This window comes from Corvus kubaryi, unplaced genomic scaffold (assembly GCF_017639235.1).
Source record: "Corvus kubaryi isolate FWS band 111438036 unplaced genomic scaffold, C.kubaryi_AGA036_p1.0 77, whole genome shotgun sequence".
Lineage (NCBI taxonomy): Eukaryota > Metazoa > Chordata > Aves > Passeriformes > Corvidae > Corvus > Corvus kubaryi.
Window position 1 is genome coordinate 640,479 of NW_024582064.1, and position 17,964 is coordinate 658,442.

The following is a 17,964-nucleotide window of genomic DNA, read 5'->3' on the forward strand; positions in this document are numbered from 1 at the left end:
TAACTATTGTGTGAAGTGTAACTCCCTTAAAGAGAAGAGGGCTGTAGAAGGAAGCACATACAATGCTTTTTACCATGAATCAAGAAGGTGGGAAGGGAAAAGGCAGATCTTCTTTTTTATCATTAATAAACAAAAGTGTTCCCAGCACGGGTTGGCATTGTAAACAGTGAATATGTTACTTAGTTCTTACTTCCTTTATCTCAGAACCTTGAGATTTGCTAGTGTCAGCATTCAGGGGCATGATATGCAGCTAAGAAAACAGCTGTGCATTATCTTCCTCCTCAGTTTCCCAGAGTTTGGATGATTGTGGTGGTTACAAAGTACTTTAGGTGTTAGAGATTACCATTACTGAGTTGGTTTGCACTTGAAATGCTACTTGTAGCTGGTCAGGGAGAAAGAATGCTCTGGTTTCAACATACAGTACTCCTTGAGTTGGTCATGGTGTGCAGACTTGGAAGATGCAGGTAACAGCTTAGTGAGAGGAGTCACAGATATCTGAGTGTTAAATTCCAAATATTGTCAACTTTAATATTTAGTGTTTGGAATAACTTCAAGGACCAGAGGGAAAAAGAATACTTTCTATGCCTTCATCCTATCTTATAGCATATTTGTCAACAATGCTATTATTTGTGTCCTGTCCCTTTAGGTCAATGCAGCTTAAAATTGCTCCTTGCTTTCTGGGACTAAATGCAGACTCATTAATTCATGTGGCCAAGCCCAAATAGGCTGTGCTGTGCCTGTTGGCCTCCCCAGCCTTTCTTTTTATTTGTATATGCATAGAGGCCTTTCATAAAGTCCAGAGAACACAGCTTTGAAATTTTTATTTTAAGGCAGCTTTCCTGGAAGAAAATGTTCTGTATAAACACCATGTTCCAAGATAGTTTCACAGCTATCATCACCATCCTACTTGGCTGGCAGTGGGACTTCCAGGAGCTCTGCTGCACAGAGACAGAAATTATGGCTTCTCAATAGCTGTTTCCAAAGAGCCACTGGCTGCTGGTGATGGTGCCTTTCCCTGTGCACTGAGGAGGACAGGGCATCATTTCTGTAGCTTGACTTAACTGTCAGTCACCAGATAACTGAGACCCTATACAAGCACGTTATCTGCGGAAGCTTATGTCCCAGCTCTGATGCCCCCTTTGTGGAAGTTTGTCTGCTTAAGATTCCTTCACCACTGCTGAAATAAGTCACTGACTATCCAGAATTATCTGTGCTTTCAGAAGATCCCAGAAGGTCACGATGGGGAAAAAAGGGGACAAAAAACTGAACCCCCCCCCCCCATTTAGGTCTTTAAGACAGTGCTTAACATCTGCATCTTATCTGTTGTAGCTGGAGAACTTAAAACTTACAAACAACTTCAGAAATTCACTGAATTCTGTCTAAGTTGTCCCAGATAGATCTTCATAATTTATTAGTGGTATAAAATACTGGAAGATGAGGTCCTAAAAAGGAATTATGCAATTTGATAAAACTACCCTACAGCCAAGGGATTTTGGTTAAGTTAACTTATCCAAATGACTGATACCTACTGCTAGGAAGATTGTCTGGGGTAAAATAAAGCCCGGTCACTGTCCTGCAGTAGGAATTATAAGAGAGAGAAATGTTGTCTGAAGACTTCAGTTAAAACTTTAAAATGTCAAATGATGCATGAAAGCATGAAGCTTGTTATAGAAAAAAGTTGCAGAAATTATTCATAATGATCTAATTTTCTTTGAATTAGTTGTAGCAAGCTTGCCAAAGGAACAACCAAAGGAAATGTAATTTCTCATTTGTTATCTTCAACTAATAAATTAAAAAGAAGATTTTTGGAAAATACGATTTTAAAAGCCACAATTAAGGTTAACGAGGAGAAGAAATTCCCAGCTGTTATAATGGATTATGATTAACAACTGCTATTCAGTATCACTGCCTCAGAGGACAGGGGAATTTCAGGTACTACAGACTGAATACACTGACCTGAATGCCTTGAGATTGACCAAAAGTATGGTTTCACTTCTCAGTACTGCATTGAAAAACAGTAGATTCTACCAATCATAAGAAATACTAGATTTTTTCTTTTCTTGATACAGAAAATTCTGGCTCATTGGGAAACTAATGGCTCAAAAGACCCCCGAGCTGGGATTACTAATATGTCCTGTATTACTGCAAGACTATAGATTTCCAGTTAACTGCAGGGAGTATGTGACTCTTAGAAGAGCTGGGAAAGGCAACTTTTAAAAAGAATGATTTCTCAGTTTTATCTGTGGCACAGATACACTCAATTAATGTTATCATTGTTTGTGTCATATTTCAACAACATAAGTATATTTTAAATTTCTCTTAAATTCTCTTTTGTCACTTTATCGAGGTCTGTCGTGTGTGGTAGAGCGGCCATTAAGGTTCTGTAAGGATTACTGATATACAATATTTCATCTTGAAAAGCTGAATGCAGTTGTTTCCTGAAAGACTTTAAATAAAAAAAACCTGCAAGCTGATGGCTTCTGTTCACCTGACAACAAAATACTGTATTTCGGTCTAATGAAGGTTCTTTCAGCAACACTGTCAATGTATTTTAAAATTTGATTTCAAGAAAGCATCTTGACTTAGAAGAAGTTGCTTGCAGTTCTTTGTTTTCCTTTACTAAAACTTGTAAAAGCAGTACATTAGAAACAGTTCTAATGTACAGGAAAGCCCTGAGGAGTATTAAGTCCCACTAGGAAAAGAAAAAAAGGGGCAAAATTTGTATGGCTGAGGACTTTGTGGAATTACAGTCTGGAGGTGAAACCACGCTGTTGTTTTTCCTTGCCTAGGGAATTCGAATACAATGAGAGACTGTGTTACAAGATAAATCTTAAATAAATATTCAGGTTTAGAAATTTGAAGGAACTGTGGACACATCCCACTGGAATATAAACACTTTTATGTTCCCTATTAGTATCAGATTTTGAAGGAATAGGATGAAAGATTCAATTCTTTCCTTAGGTGACATAGCATCAGAATTGATAGGAACTGTCATGATGCATTCCTGTTGGATATGTTTTTATAAAGGGACTATAATCAATTAAACCAGGATGACTCAATTCTCTTCTTTTGTTTATGAGAACACGTTCTAAAGATTATGCCTCACACATTAGATAACTCCTGATATTTCTTTGGCTGCTTCCCTCCCAATTCATCATCTGCCTGAGATTTTAAAGCTTTAACCCAGTAGTCACCATTCATCTCTGAAAATCTGATTCAGACTCAGAAGGAAGAGAAGCAGTATAAGATAGTAATTTGTATGTTAAAGTTAAAATAAACTTTTTTAGCCTTTGGTATTTCTCAAGAAAATTCCCAGAAAACCCCTGCTTTCTGTTTATGTTCTAACTTCACTCCTTTTCCTCCTATATGTTTTTAACTTTTAGAGGTAGTGAGGTGCTTATGTCATGGCAGAGGTAAGTCAGTCATCTAAGCAGATTTTTCATTCTTTACTGTATTGCCTCATCTTTTCCCTCATTTTTAGAAAGCCAATTGATTCCTGGTTGGCTTGACTTGGTCAAGAAAATACCACATCTAATAAGCATGTAGAAGAGGGTGAGGTTATGAAATGTATTTATTTCCTTTTGTCTTTATTTAAGGTGTTGATTATTGGCTTAATTAAGCCTTTTGATAAGAAGAGGTGGATTCTCTGACATTGTTTGAAGGAAACTATTTGGAAGGAGATGGTTTCAAGGTGCTGATTTTAACTTTTTGTTGAAAAAATGCTTAGCTTGCTCATTTATTGCTTTCTTTTCCTCCCTAAGTGCATGAGAGTAAAATGCCACAGAGTTCATATGAGCAAAGTTTGTTTCTTCTCTGCCTCTAGAGAAGATATAACCCTTTAAGACATTACAGAATGTCCCTTTCAAGTATGGCTCGGTGTCATGCTGATCAGTCTCCTGATGCTGTACAGGAATTCCAGCATGTGATGCTGTTCCTATTGCTACTAAGTTTTGCCTTCATATGTATAAGCTGCAAGTGAAGGCCACTTTGGATAAAAATTAATATTATTTCTCTTCTCAAGAACACCAATATCGACTTGAAGATACAATGAAATTTGTGTCTCTTGCTTTGATTTGATCCACTTGTTCTGAGCAGCAAATTCATTCTCACATTTTAATTCTCCTGCCAAGATACCCTATTATGACCTTGACTCAGAGACTCAGGACAGGAATGTCCAAAGAAAGCTGCCTTTAGCTCCTGTTAAGATGAAGACATGAATGATTTGACTGCAGTTCTGGGAAGTACTCTTTGAAATTTACTGTTGAACTTTCCAATTGCAGGCAAATTTCCTTATTTTCATCCAGCCCCTTGCTGAATTCTGCTGCTCAGAAAGATCTGGTGCAGTTGATTCACAGTGGGTTGGAATAATTTTGCTTTCACTGTTATCATTTAAGGTGGCTTGCACTCATTTTCCTTCCTCCTTTTTGCTCTCATTCCTGTAGTGGATGTTTCATGTTCCGTGTGTTTCTGATACTACAAGGAAGGGGTTGGCAGCTCAGTCACCTGTCAGTATAACTGTGATGAGGGCAAGTCTTGTGATACAGGAGTTGTTGATAATACAACTAGGCTAATCTCAGGTTACTTTATTATCATATTGTTCCTATATATTTGTTCTGTATTATTCCTATGAGAAATGCAACTAAATATTAAGAGCTTCATTTTGTTGGGGTGTTGCCCACATTAAAATAGAAAAGGGTTTAGAGTCAAAGATTCACTAGGATGACAGGGCTCTTAGTTTGGGGTTAGTGGGCAGCAGAGCCACAGTAACTATGATGCAGCTGCCTGGACAAATGAGTTAACAACAACTGTGTGTGTAATTGATGTACTTGGAATGTTGTGGTTTCTACAGTAACTACCCACCTTGGGTGCTATTAACGTTGAACCTGAACCCTTGGTTGAAGGTTGAAGCAGCTGAAACAGTGCTTTATCCATGGAGAATGCCTGTTGATATCTATATATACTATATAGATATATAGATCTCAAATACACTGTTTGCCCTCCTTTGTAAGTGTTACCACTGTACATTGGGCTGGCTGACTCAAATATTCATTGTCTCTCTGAGCTTTTGCCACATGGAGCTGCTTAAAGTACATTTTTTTAGTATTATTTTGCTCACATAACCATATGAACAAGATGGATAATCTGAAATTGCTGTTGATCCCCCAGCTATCTCACTGCATGTAAAGAATTCCTTCTTTTATATTTTCCTCAAAACAGTGAAGGTCCCAACAAGAAATGTATCTGTAGTTCAGAATTTAAAATGTCTGTGAAATCATCTGAGCAGTACACGATCAACAGGTGCTTGAACATTTGGGAGCCACTAGAGGCAACATTCTATGGATGAACAACTCATATTTATCTTCAGGGTCCAATAAAACAAGAAGGCAGAGGACGTCAGACAGGATAATGCTACTTGCATTGTCCTGTTAGGATATAGAAAAGAAATGTGGATACCAAATAGTAGGAATGGAAAGGAAAAGCAGATTTTAAATTATTGCAAAGTCAGGAACACAGAACTATGTAGTCCAAAACTTCTGTGGAAGAGCTTTTTTCTTCTCTTCTAATGTCAAAAGGTAGAGTTATTGTTCTTTCTGTACATAGAAACAGTCTGCTGTGAGTCACCTTAGTCCCCAAATTGAGCAGGATTAATTGGAGAAAATACAGTATTAATCTTTTCCTTACTTTTTGCCAACAGCAGTTGGAAAGTATTAGTTAGTAAATGCCACACAAATAACTCAAACTTGTATAGAAGAAATACCTTCTTCAATCTGGGGATGTTTACTTCAAAAGTAGCCATTCTGAATCAGTTTTTACTGTTCTGCCTACAGGACTAAGAAGTCAGATCAGATACGTCCATGTTTTTCCTCTGGAATACATATGAATTTCCTAATTAAAAAAAACCAAACAAAACCCCAAACAAATAACAAGCTGGCCTTAATTTAGACCAGCCTTTATATCAATCAGACAATTTATTGTAACCATTGGATTCAGGATGTAGTAAAGCTGGCTGCTTAGCTCTCAGGAAAAAGTAAGCCCTAGGAGAAATGTTGGGCAGATTAGAAAATGGCCTCTTTTCATTCCAGAATATGCACCTGGACCAGGTGGAGGTAAAATGAAATAAAAGGGATATGGCCAGTGTCCAACAGAAAGTGGCTAACAGGGTGACAAGCTGAGGGGTCACAGACTTAGCAATATTTTTTGAAAAGACAAATTCACAGTATTTAAAATATTTGCCACTGGTAAATACGTTAGTGAAAAACAAAATAAAATTAATCAGTAAATTTATTTTCAAAATGGTCAAGATAAAGAAAACTCTGAGCAAAGCAGCTCTTTGGTTCTCCCATCATGAGTATAATGCTGCTCTCTCAAAGCTAGAAATAAGGAAAGTCCCTTTATCTCTTTGACTGAAGTTGTAACTTGGTGTTACCTTTCCTGTGCATATGACATCAGGAAGGGAAATCATATTCAGTGCATACTGAATTAAGGAAAAATTTAAAATGTAGGACCATTTTATCTCATCCAAACTACGTAATAAACACTTCCGTTGTTGATGTTTTGTGGTGGCAAATAATTTATTTATTTTGTGATATGTCTACTAGTGATTAATGCTGACATCAATGTGCTTATAAATTTACCAACCTGTCTGTCTACAAGTCCCCTGGAAGATGACATCCCACATGCTCACATTTATGTTCTTCCTCTTGCAGTTTACTGGAGATTCATCTCCTCAGAGTGCTAAAGATTAACTGTTGGGAGCATCCCAACAATAAGAGAGAAGCAGACAGTGTGTTTGCTGCCATAATGAGATTGAGACTTCCTTCCTGGTAAGTGGACAGCTGAATGACTCAGCCATTTATCAGTTGAAGATAGAGAAATGGAAGTGCCTGGAGAAAATAATTACTTATTATGGATGGCAGCTGGTATGACATGGATATGAATCATGAGGAAAGCAGTTAGTTTAGAAAGAGCCCAAAGAAGACTGGGAAACATAGCAGAGATACCAGAGGACAGCTGACTGCATTGAGTCATAGAAATATAGTTAAGATTTCCAGTAACTGGTCAAAAGTGATTTGTGCCTTCAAAGTTCTTTCCCAAAAGGAGACTAAAGTTACGAACCCTACTTCACAGGAAAGATTTCTACCACATAGTTTTGGGGTTTTTTTAAGTGCATAAAAGACTTGGTCACCTCCTTTGTTCAGAGAATGAAATTAACATTCCTTTGGTTGAAATTTCAATTGAAATCTTTGGTAACTGATAAAGGAGTTGTAGTCATTACATTAATGAATAAAGTCATGTTAGACGTAACAAATGAAGGAACAAAACATGTTGTCATTGGACAGCAGAACCAAGCACCAGCTTTACCTTCTGTGAGAAGACTGGAGATAATTTTTAATGCCCTTATGCTAGCATTGTACCAAAGGGGGAAAGGGCAAGGAAGAGTCTTTAAATAAATATTCTAACTTTTGACTTTGAGTTCTTGAGTAGAAGAAGTAATTGATTTTACCTGAAAACCACAATGGAAATAGATATACTAAGAGATAGCCAAGAGGATTGTAAATTGTGCTCTTTTTCCAGTTTATTTTTGGTGATAATCTAATTTCTCTGAAGATGTTCATGTAAGAATCTTGTTTCCCAGCTTGCGTCTTTTGGTCAGTGTTTGCAATCCCTCTGTATAACCTTTACAAAATTCTGTACAAATTCTGCAAAATTTTTTTCTTCATATTCTTCACATTCTTTGCATTTTTCTGATTTTGTGGAAGTCAACTGAAAAACAAAATGCAAATAATAAAGCAGGATACTGATCCATTTGTCCTGACAGAGAATTAATTTTTTTGCCTTCTTTTTGGGAAGAATTCCAATGCAGATAATGGCTGCAGAAATCATTAGTGGAGGTTTCCATGGTCATTATGGTCTGTGCAGTTCCTGGCTTACTTTTTGAATAGGATCATCTTTGAGATGTGCATCACTTCAGTGAAGGATGCAAATGACTGTCCCTCTGAAAATTAGGATACTTTTCTGCATATGTCTAATATATCTGACTTCAGGTACTGAACTGCAAACTGTCATTTATACACACACATTCGAACACCCTGGCATATGTATGCATGCACAAAAGTATTTGCTTTGATGGGAATCCTGAAAGTGCTTTTCTAAAAACCACTTATGTCTGATTTTTCATTGTTACATGTGCAGGTTACTGGAATCTCACTAGTTTTCATCTCTACCATCCCACTCTTTATGTAAAAAAGAGGTATTTCTGCCTTTTTTCCAGACTGTTGGTGTTACTTACCTTATTTTTTTCAAAGCTTTCATTTCCATTTTTCCATATGTTCCATACATCCTGTGTTTTACTACAATTTTTGATACGACATTCTTGAATAATCACTGCTGTCTCTAAGAAAAAGCACCTCATTACAAGTTCTTGGCATTCTTCCTGAAAAAAAAAAATGCAGTTGCAATAGTTTTATGATTAAAAAGCAATAAGCGAATGTAGGACATAATTTATGATATAATTTAAAACACAAGTATGATATAAGTGAGATATAATCTAAGATAAAATCAGCCACAAAGTGGCTGAATTTTACTTACTGGGCATCTTTTCTTACTGTTCAAATACATTTGAATATCTGCAGAGATGCACTGTGAAAGCTAAGAACAAAAAGGCCAAGCAGTTTGCTAAGATGAGGTGAAACAGTGTCTTAGTGAAGAACATAGGAAAATAATTAATTAGGATAGGAACCTGGCATATAACTAAACATAGTGGAATTAAATTGATATTATTCTTAGTAGTTTTAACACTTTAACTCAGAGATCTGAATTCAGAATGGGTAAGGAGGTCATGCTCCCTTAAATTACAAATGAATACCAGCATTATTTTAGCATTTGATAAAATATTTTTGAATCATGCAATCACAGAATAGTTTGGGTTGGAAGGGACCTTAAAGATACTGTACTTCCAATCTCTCTGCTATGCCCAGGGACTCCTTTCTGTAGGCCAGGTTGCTCAAAGCCCTGTCCAACATGGCCTTGATCATCTTTTTTAATTGATTAATTTTAGTAGCAGATGACTAAATGAAAATAATTAATACCTGCTTGCATAATTTATCATAGGCACTTTGGTTAGAAAAACTATTTATTCCAAGGCAATTTATTTGATTTTAGACACAGTTATCAAATTAGAACAAGTCTGGTTTAGGAGAAATTTTCTAGTAAGGAAATGAAGCCATGACATTAAACATTACTTGTGGTCATAAGTGAAGTTTACTTACATCCTCATCTGCGTTTGCAGTGTATAAACTGACATCAATATCCTACAAGAAAACAAGATTTGGAATTAGGAACATTAGCTAACAAACACCATCCCTTTCCCTCTCCCTCTCACTCGCACTTCTTAGCTGAGTACAGCGCTAAATATTTGATTATCTTCTTCTATGATTAAATGCTGACTGTTTTATGAACTTACTTTGGATGTCTTGATCCTCTCCAAATCTTCCAGAACTGCTGCCCACTTGCAACGACCTGCTTCTGTCTTTGGTACATAAGCACTAGAACAGAAGAGAAACAGTGACCATTAGGCTAAACAGGAGGTGTCTACCATGTTTATGCTGAAAAAGAGAGTCAGCATTCTAAGGTACTACAGATACATTGTTTACATGTGTAGATACATATGGTAAATGTTTGGGGCAAGCAAGCATATTTGACAAATCATAAAATCACATAGATACATAAAAACTGCATCTCACGTCACACACTGTATAAACAATGTGGGGTTTTTAAAATGCCAGATTTATAGAACATAATGCAAGAGAAAAGTTCAATTACGTGATGTAAAATACCTAAAATTTTTTTAAAGTGTAAAAATAAAATTCTAAATCCACTCTCTGAAGTGACTGGAGACAAATGACAGCTGTGATAGTAAACATAAATCATTTGTAGTTACTGTCTGATTGACATTGACTTTGTAGTTACCACAGGAAGAAGATGATTAGTCCCATCCCATTCTTTAAAAGGCAAAAGCAATGGCTGTTCAGAAGCCGATACAGCTGATACTGCAGAAAAGCACTTTTCAGGTGTGTATTCTGAAAGACACAACCAAGGTGATACCTTGTCACAATCTGATTGCACAGAATTTTGCTTTAGTACTGACTTAACCAATTTGCCAAGACATCCAATAAAGACAAGACACTGTTGTGTGTAGCTGGAAAGACCAAGTGATTTGTAGCTTGGAGAAATACATAATCTCTACCAAAGAGCTGGTAGAAAATCATGCTGAAGGCACACTGCGAAAACCTGAACTCATTCTGGGCTCCCTATTTATTTGTCTGTTCATACTGCAGGCTGCAGTTCAATGCAGAGGCAGTATTAAAGAACTTTTGTTTTCCACCTCTCCCCTGGCTACCATTTGTCACCCAAATTCAATGAATTACCTACAACATTAATTCCAATATTGTGGTTGCATATATGTGAGACTCTGCATTGAATGCATCAAATGCTATAGTTATGTGTATAATTATTAAATATAATATTTAGATAGAGTATATACTTACATTTCTTTACACAGTGTATGTGTGTCTAATAGTGGGCAGTGATGCATTTAAGAATTTCCTCAGTGGAGTTTGGCAACTGGAAATAAGGAGAAGCTGTGAGAAGCTGTGCATTGTCCACCAAGAAACATTTCCCTGTGCACAGCCTGGTAACCTTTGTTGCAAAGTCACAAGCCCTTTGATTTAAGCTGATTAAGTTCCCTCACAGGCTTAGGTTAATTATCTACTGCAGTGCAGTGGTTTTGATCCAAGATTTTATTCCTTAATATACACGCAATACTTTATAACTGACTCAAAGTTCTTTAGCAGCTGTTTATTTACATGCAAACTTGCAAGTAAATATTTTTAAATGGACCAGAGAACATAATAAAACAAGAGCTAGCACTCTGTAGTGGTAAAAATATCCAAATGGGAGGTTGATCCATGCACTGTCAGTATTGCAGCTCACTTGCTGAAAGCCACCTTAGTAAAGCAGACCCAGGAGAATAATGATCATGTGTGACAGGACACCTGGAGAGTATTTGTAACAAATATTTGCTACTCTTTTAAACAGAAAATGCTTTAAATACATTGTAATTACTGTGTTTCCAAGTCCCAAAGATATAGCTGAAATAGCATAGTTACCTAATCCTACATAAATTTCCACATCCCATAATGCGAAGCAGTGTCAGCCCCTTTTATCCCCTTTGCTTGTCCAAAATCTGTTAAATAAGAGCTATGTAAATGAATGATTGTATGACAATCTAAACTGCAGTAAGGACGGAGCAAGTAACACCTCCTACATCTTCTGAACAATTTCCATATGGAGGATGCTGTGTTATGGTCAGCCAAAGTAGGTCCACAAGCAAGGCTAAACCTGTCACTGCTTCCACAATGAAAGGAAATTGAAAATATGTGAATACTAAACTCAAAATATTAAGTACTTATACACATATATTTTTCAAATGTACAGGAAAGCAATGGAAAGTAATTATTAACTTCTTGGATATGGTCAAAAGAGCTAAATCATTTTGCTACAGTATGACAGAAAGGCTTTAACCTTTCTACAGTTAAAATTGATTTGAAATTGCCATGTTATTTCTTTTGGGTTTGGGTTTTGTTTGGGTTTTTTTGTTAAATATGCATACTAACTGCTTTGATTTGATACGCTCATCCTTAGAAAATATCCTATTTTTGTTGGATTTGGGGTATTTTTTATTATTATTATTTAAGTGAAGTTCAGAAATAGCCCTATGGGGAAACTCCAAGTGCATTTAAAGAAATTTTACACCTGGTTGGTGGACACAGCTGAAGAAAACATGTTTTAACCCCAAATTCTACGAAAATACTTTTAAGTATACTAGAAATATTTTACAGTAGCTAAACATTTTTATCATTCTACAAGCCAGTTTTTATCAAATGAGATGAGGTGGCAACAAATTAAAATATGAAAGATGGGTCCATAAACACAAACCAACTTTGTAATTTATAATTAGTGTTATGGGTCCTTAAAAAGCAGCTTTGAGAGGGAGTCCCAGTCCAAATGCATTGTCAAGTTTATGCTGCAGAACAAAGTGTTCATGGTGAGGAAATAATATATTATAATATCTAGTGAATAACGGACCAGGGTTATCAGTAGTTTGTTATTTCTGTCCTGTTTTTAATAATTGTTCATTGTAATGACACCAGAACACTGTGTTCTTAATGATTAAATGTCATTGTCTGCATCTTTGGTTTTCTTAAATGTGGTAGGTAACTAATAAAATTATAATTGCTAACGTAAAATAGATGCTTAGTTTTTAGGAGTAATAGAAATCTTGTACTGATTATAAATATGTGAAAAATATACTACATGCATACTCTAAAGGGTACTCCATTTGTTCATAAAGAGGCTTTAATTTCAACTACATCCCCCAACACATTCCTTTCATAAATGCAGGGCCATTTTCTACTTGAATTTCTTGATTCTTTCATCCAAACTATTATTCAACTACAGAAGCATTGCTAGCCGGCTTAGAAGCTTTGACAAATTGCTCTCCTGCCTTGAAAACATAATGTTGTAATGTAAAAATTCTCTTTGCATAATGTCTGGTTTTGATTTCTTACTCTGTGTAATCATTAACCAATTACTCTCTGTCTTCATTACACCTCTGGTATTTACCCATGTGAACATTGGAAAAGGGAGTAGCTCATATTTATGGACATAAATATTTTTATCTGTAGCTTGTGTCCTGATTACTTGCTACTCTAAAGATTAAAGCCTTTGGAAATGAATATATGCTCTTCCAAAAAAATCAATTATGATATACACAGTAATGTTTGGGAAAGGAATGCTGGTTTTTAATAACTAATTTAAATTAAGCACTTTAAGAGCAGTTACCTCTGAGTGATATCTAAGATACAGTGCTATTGTTCTTCTCTTTAAAGAAGCAAATGTATAAGCAAATGAAAAAACTTGTCTTTAACAAAGCAGAAAACAGCCAATGATTTTGCTGGTTTAGCTGTCACAGAAACAATAATCTAAGTTAGTCAAAAGAAAATACTCATGGCTTTTTACAGTATTTAAGTCACATGTGATGGAAAATAGAGACAGCTAAAATTACATGTTTCTGCCTATACACCACATGTCTAAACTTCTTTATTAATATTTGCTTATAAATTTCTCCTTGAATCCTTGAGATGAGATATTCATAAGTAAGAAAGTTTATTTCCTGGCCATGCCATTTGGTGCTATTGGCAAAGGTCTTCTCTTTTCTCTCCTTATTTTGAACTGATTTTTATTCTTTATTTATATCTTTATTCCTCATCTGCTTCCTTGTTCTTGAAAACAAGTGAGCGGAAACATACAATGTACTTAGATCTTATGAGGGATTTAGAAACTGGTGATAATATTTTCAGTTTCTATGGGAAAAAGGGAACTGTCTACTGCCAGTGTTTTCTTCATGACTGTATCACACACGTGGCTCAGACCTCAATATGTTCCCCTGCTAGAACTTTATGTCCACTTCCTTCAAAATCCTTGTATGTCCTGACAACCTTTCACTATTTGCAGAAAACTCTCGCCTATAAAAAACCCCAGAGCCCTGAAGTCTAACCTTCTTAATTTTTGGCTACTCTCAGATTTTCTGTAACTTCCTGACTTCTAGCACACAGCTTTTTTTCTTGATCAGCCCTTTCCTTTCCTTGTTCCCATGGGCAAATCAGCCTTCTCAAAAACCTCTCTCGTAACAACCTATTTTCCCATTTCTTGTCTTCATTCTGTAGTGCAATAGACTTCTTACACATTATTTACCCCATTTTAGTCAGTCTCGTCTTCTCCCCTGTTCTACAAATACGTGTCCTCAGCATTTTCTCTTCGGCTTCTTGTGCAGCAAAGTACTTCAAATCTTCTTTTCTCTGTTACTGCTGCAAATTTCCCTCTAAAATTGTACCCTCACCTCCAGCTCTCTCCAGTCCTTTGACATTTTACTGAGCAACATCTCATGCATAAAGTAGGGGTCTTTTTAGATCCCTATTCAAGTACTGTCTACATCATGCAGAGCTGAGTTTTACACCCACTCATTTGAATTGTTGCAGCAATTCTTCTTCAGTGTTTCTTTTGTCACAATAATTAGAACCTCCTTTAGAGAACTCTGCCTCCTCCCCCATCAAAATCTCACCCTGTGGCTCTTGTTCTGCTGTCCTCTGCTTGTTGGCTCTACTAACTAATTGTTCTGTCGTCTTGCTCTAGTACAATTAATTACCTTCAAGGGGACAAGTGCCAAGTAGCTGCACAACTAGAGCACTGTATCTGTTTAAGGTTGTGCATTGTGCTTAATACTAGAGCACATTCTCTCTGCTCAGAAGCATACAGAATGTCAGAGTCCATAAGACTGTGAAGAAAATCAGACTTTTTTTCCCTAGTCTTGTACCAAAAGAACATTCTTTTTTACTTTTTTTCAGGGGAGAAGCCAAGGAGAGAAAAGATTTCATAAACTAATGGAAGTGACTGGAAGAGGAATGGAGCCCATAAAGAAAGCAGTACTTCCGAAGTAGACAGATGTTTCCATATTGAGCTCTTAAATAAGTAATTTTGAAATCAAATTTTCATGGGTAAGTTTTAGAGGAAAGACATGTTCTTAGTGCCTTGTCATGGAGTAAATGCTGGAAAACACTGAAAGTCAAAGGAGCAGACTCACTGAAGAATCTCTCTGCTCTTTCATTCCTAAGTTCCTTTAGGCTTCTTACAGGAAACAACCAAAGGGAAACAAACAAGAAAAGCCCTGAATGTGAATTAGTATCAGAATGTAATTATTCAAATCGAATTCAGAGATAAAGACAGAGAACCACACTAATGTTCTCTGAGACAATGAGAAACTCTGGCACAGATGCTACCTATAGGTACAGCCCTCAAACACACTTTGAGGGTGAATTTATTTGCGTATCAGGAATTTTTTATATCAACAGAAAGAAGTAATACAAGTAATATTTACTTATGATGGGATCTAGTACCAGGACCTTAAATTCTTTTCCAATTTCTACAGATTAGTTCCATCTACCAAAGAAACTTATTTTACATCTCTGGTTACTTCTGAATACCATTTGATGCCACAGCTACTGAAGAGTTGCTTCTATGCTATCATGGTGCCTGAATCCATTTAGTTCCTCTTCTCTCTTCCTACCAATCTTTGCACAGAAGCCTAGGAAATCTGCCCTCAAGCTCCACCAGGTGTTATCAGCAGCTCTTCGCCTCAAGGTTTGAAGGCGAAGAGTGAGCTTTCCATGCTTCTGTCTGGCTTTTACTTACTGATCCAGAAAGGAGGACAGTGGAATTACTAGGTCTTAAACTGAATCATATGGCTGCATGCTTGTCTGGCTAAGAGCCAAACCATGCCTTGGATTGTTAAGTCTTCAAGCTTTTATGACATTAAGTGCTTTTTTAGAAGTTTTGTATTTAGCTAGAGTTAGGCTGGCTAAAGCATTTTTCTCAGCATTAAAACTGGTTATTCTTTAAATATGATTCCTATTCGGTTACTTCCCTTTCACCTCCCTCCCCCGAGAACTACAGCTTTCCTTGTTTTTGTTGTATAGTGGTGACTGTCTTGTGGAGTACTATCCTACATGGTTTATTCTGCTTGTATTAGAGTAGTGCTAACCTTCAAGAGTATTCTCAGTAGTCAGCATGGCAGGAGACTCTCTCAGTTTAATCACATTTTGTATTTATATGTTCTTTGTTTGCTTAAGTAGTTCTTCCTCCTGACAGTCCTTCCTTCTCCTGTATGCTCTTGCTAATTGGCATTTACACTAGAGAGTAAAGTTTACAATGCCTGTTTGAAAATTTTGCCAAAAGGTCACAGAGTCATTGCTATTCCACTCAGTAACTTAAACATCAGAACCTGAAATTTAAGAAGTTAAATATTTCCTTTGGCCTTTTTTTTCCTGCAAAACAGGCTTCAGGCCCAGAGCTCAGACCATTGCCTAGTGAAGGTGTGTCCGGTACCTGACTATAGGCCTTATATTTGCCAGATGGCAAAATCCAGCCAGAAAAGAATGCTTCTTTCTCTTTACCTCCTTCCATGCAATGTCAGTCTTTTCAAGGTATCAATCACTCCTCAAATTGTGAAAGATCAATTTAATGTTTTCTTGATGCAAGGATATTTGATATTAATGCTAGGTTAGCTTGACAAACACGATGATTGACACAGAAGACTCCCCAAGTTTTTCTAGAGGAAAAATTAATTTAGCTCAAACACACAGTAAAGAAAACGTACATAGCAAAAAACTCATTTGTAGGGCACAGATGGTTAGATTTGACGATTTATCCCCAAATTATACCCTTCAGGATGCAATATGCAATAATTAGTTAAAAGGCCTTTCAGAGTAAGTTCTCACAGATTAATAAGCAGTGAAAATAACAGGAGATTCAAAGTGTAAAGGACATTAATAAAACACACAAAATAGAGCCAGAACTAAAGTTTGTTTAGCAAAATGTGTCCTGATCTATATGTTTGCTATTAGGCACTCCTTGTAAATATTACTTGTGATATTTTTATCGTAACAACAAATACCCAACAGGGAATGAGCACACAATTATGGAGGAAATTTTTGTGCCTTTAGGGGTAACATGTTAACATCTAAAACAGTATTAAACATGGAAACTTAAACAGCAAAAAAATATAAATGATGTCATACTGATGCATATAATTGGAAACTCTGAGACCATAAAAATAGTTATTACAGGAACAACTGCTGGACAAATGTAGCGGGGGAGGGGGGGGGGAGTCCCGGGAGCAGGAGAATCCAGCCAGAGTCACGATACGAACACCAATACGATTTGAGCATCGTGCCCCCATTTTATTATTCAGTTACACTAAGTTATACTTTTTTTCCAAAGTTCATGCCCCTTTCCCATCAGAAAGCCTCTAAGCAGCGGGGGAGCTGACCAGTGTATACCTTTTCCCAAGGCTGTTCAAGGCTGCCGGCTAGCAGGTGCCTTGCAAGCCTGTTTTCAGCCTGAGGCCCCATCAGGGTTACTTCTGCAGCAGCCCTGGGATGCCCAAGCTCTCCTGGGGTATCCTATATTCCACAAGGAATCCCTCTACAGACAAATAATATTTCATCCTTAGCAAAATACTCAGCTTAAACACTGTGAATAATACCATATACTAATAGAGGTCCATAACACACTTGTAATAGATAAAAGACTAAAAATAGCAAATGGAATTCTCAAAATTGTGAAGTAAGGCAGTATTTTCAGAGCTTTTTTAAAAACAAGAATTATAATCTGTGGCCCTCTCTTACAGTGATACTTCTACTGGAATTTGCTGGATCCTGAATTAAAGAGGCAGGATGCAGTTTGAAACACTCTACTTTTTCTTCCGCTCTTAATCTTCTTTAAAGAGCAGAATGGAATCCTAATATGTGACAATTGCCATAGCTTTCCTGAAACCAATGAAATTTTAATTTCCAGAGTTGTTGAGAATTTGACCAAAATATTAACCAAAGAAAAACAGATTCATTGAACAACTGAGGAAGCAGCACACAAACCACTGTTAGCAGATCAACAGGCAGAAAAAAACAGAATCAGGATTCTAAGAAGAACAAAGTATCACTACTACAGGTTTATTTCATAGGATAGGCAGAGAAAAGAGAAGAAAATTTGGAAAACCAATTATTTCTGCTTTATGTTACTTTAAATCACGTACAAATAACAATGTAATAGGATTTACAGCAACAGGACAATCATTCTTAGTCTCTTGTCTTTGGATACAGGAGAAACTATTATTGGAAAAGCTTTAGTGTGTGTGCTACAGAAACCTCCCCCTTTCATGTAAATTTTGAATGTATTTTTGTGGAATGTAGCCACTGTGAGCTTGCACACTGGTCCACTTTTTTCTATATGTAACAGGGGCTGAGTGCAATACAGTAGGTCTCAATATTTGAGATTTCTTCAATTTATATG

At 36.6% G+C, this 17,964-nt stretch overlaps 1 protein-coding gene and 1 long non-coding RNA gene across 8 annotated transcripts in view; one reads left to right on the plus strand and one right to left on the minus strand.

The window, feature by feature from the left end:
- The first annotated feature begins 3,510 nt into the window (after positions 1 to 3,510).
- On the plus strand, positions 3,511 to 6,767 carry LOC121676021. Its single transcript, XR_006020337.1, has 2 exons — positions 3,511 to 3,691; positions 6,708 to 6,767. It is a non-coding gene; the product is annotated as an uncharacterized LOC121676021 (long non-coding RNA).
- Positions 6,768 to 7,558: 791 nt separating this feature from the next.
- Positions 7,559 to 17,964, minus strand: part of IL15 (interleukin 15) — a 31,420-nt gene continuing 21,014 nt past the window's right edge. For 4 of the 7 annotated variants that reach the window (XM_042051922.1, XM_042051926.1, XM_042051923.1 and 1 more), the window contains 6 exons: positions 9,970 to 10,079; positions 9,464 to 9,545; positions 9,270 to 9,311; positions 8,590 to 8,649; positions 8,291 to 8,434; positions 7,559 to 7,764 (listed from right to left, as the gene is read on the minus strand). In XM_042051922.1, coding sequence (XP_041907856.1) covers positions 7,651 to 7,764; positions 8,291 to 8,434; positions 8,590 to 8,649; positions 9,270 to 9,311; positions 9,464 to 9,545; positions 9,970 to 10,079 — 552 coding nt within the window. In that variant the 3' untranslated portion in view covers positions 7,559 to 7,650. Of the gene's footprint in view, positions 7,765 to 8,290; positions 8,435 to 8,589; positions 8,650 to 9,269; positions 9,312 to 9,463; positions 9,546 to 9,969; positions 10,080 to 17,964 lie in introns of those variants that run through there. The other 3 variants (XM_042051925.1, XM_042051928.1, XR_006020332.1) reach the window with 2 other exon arrangements.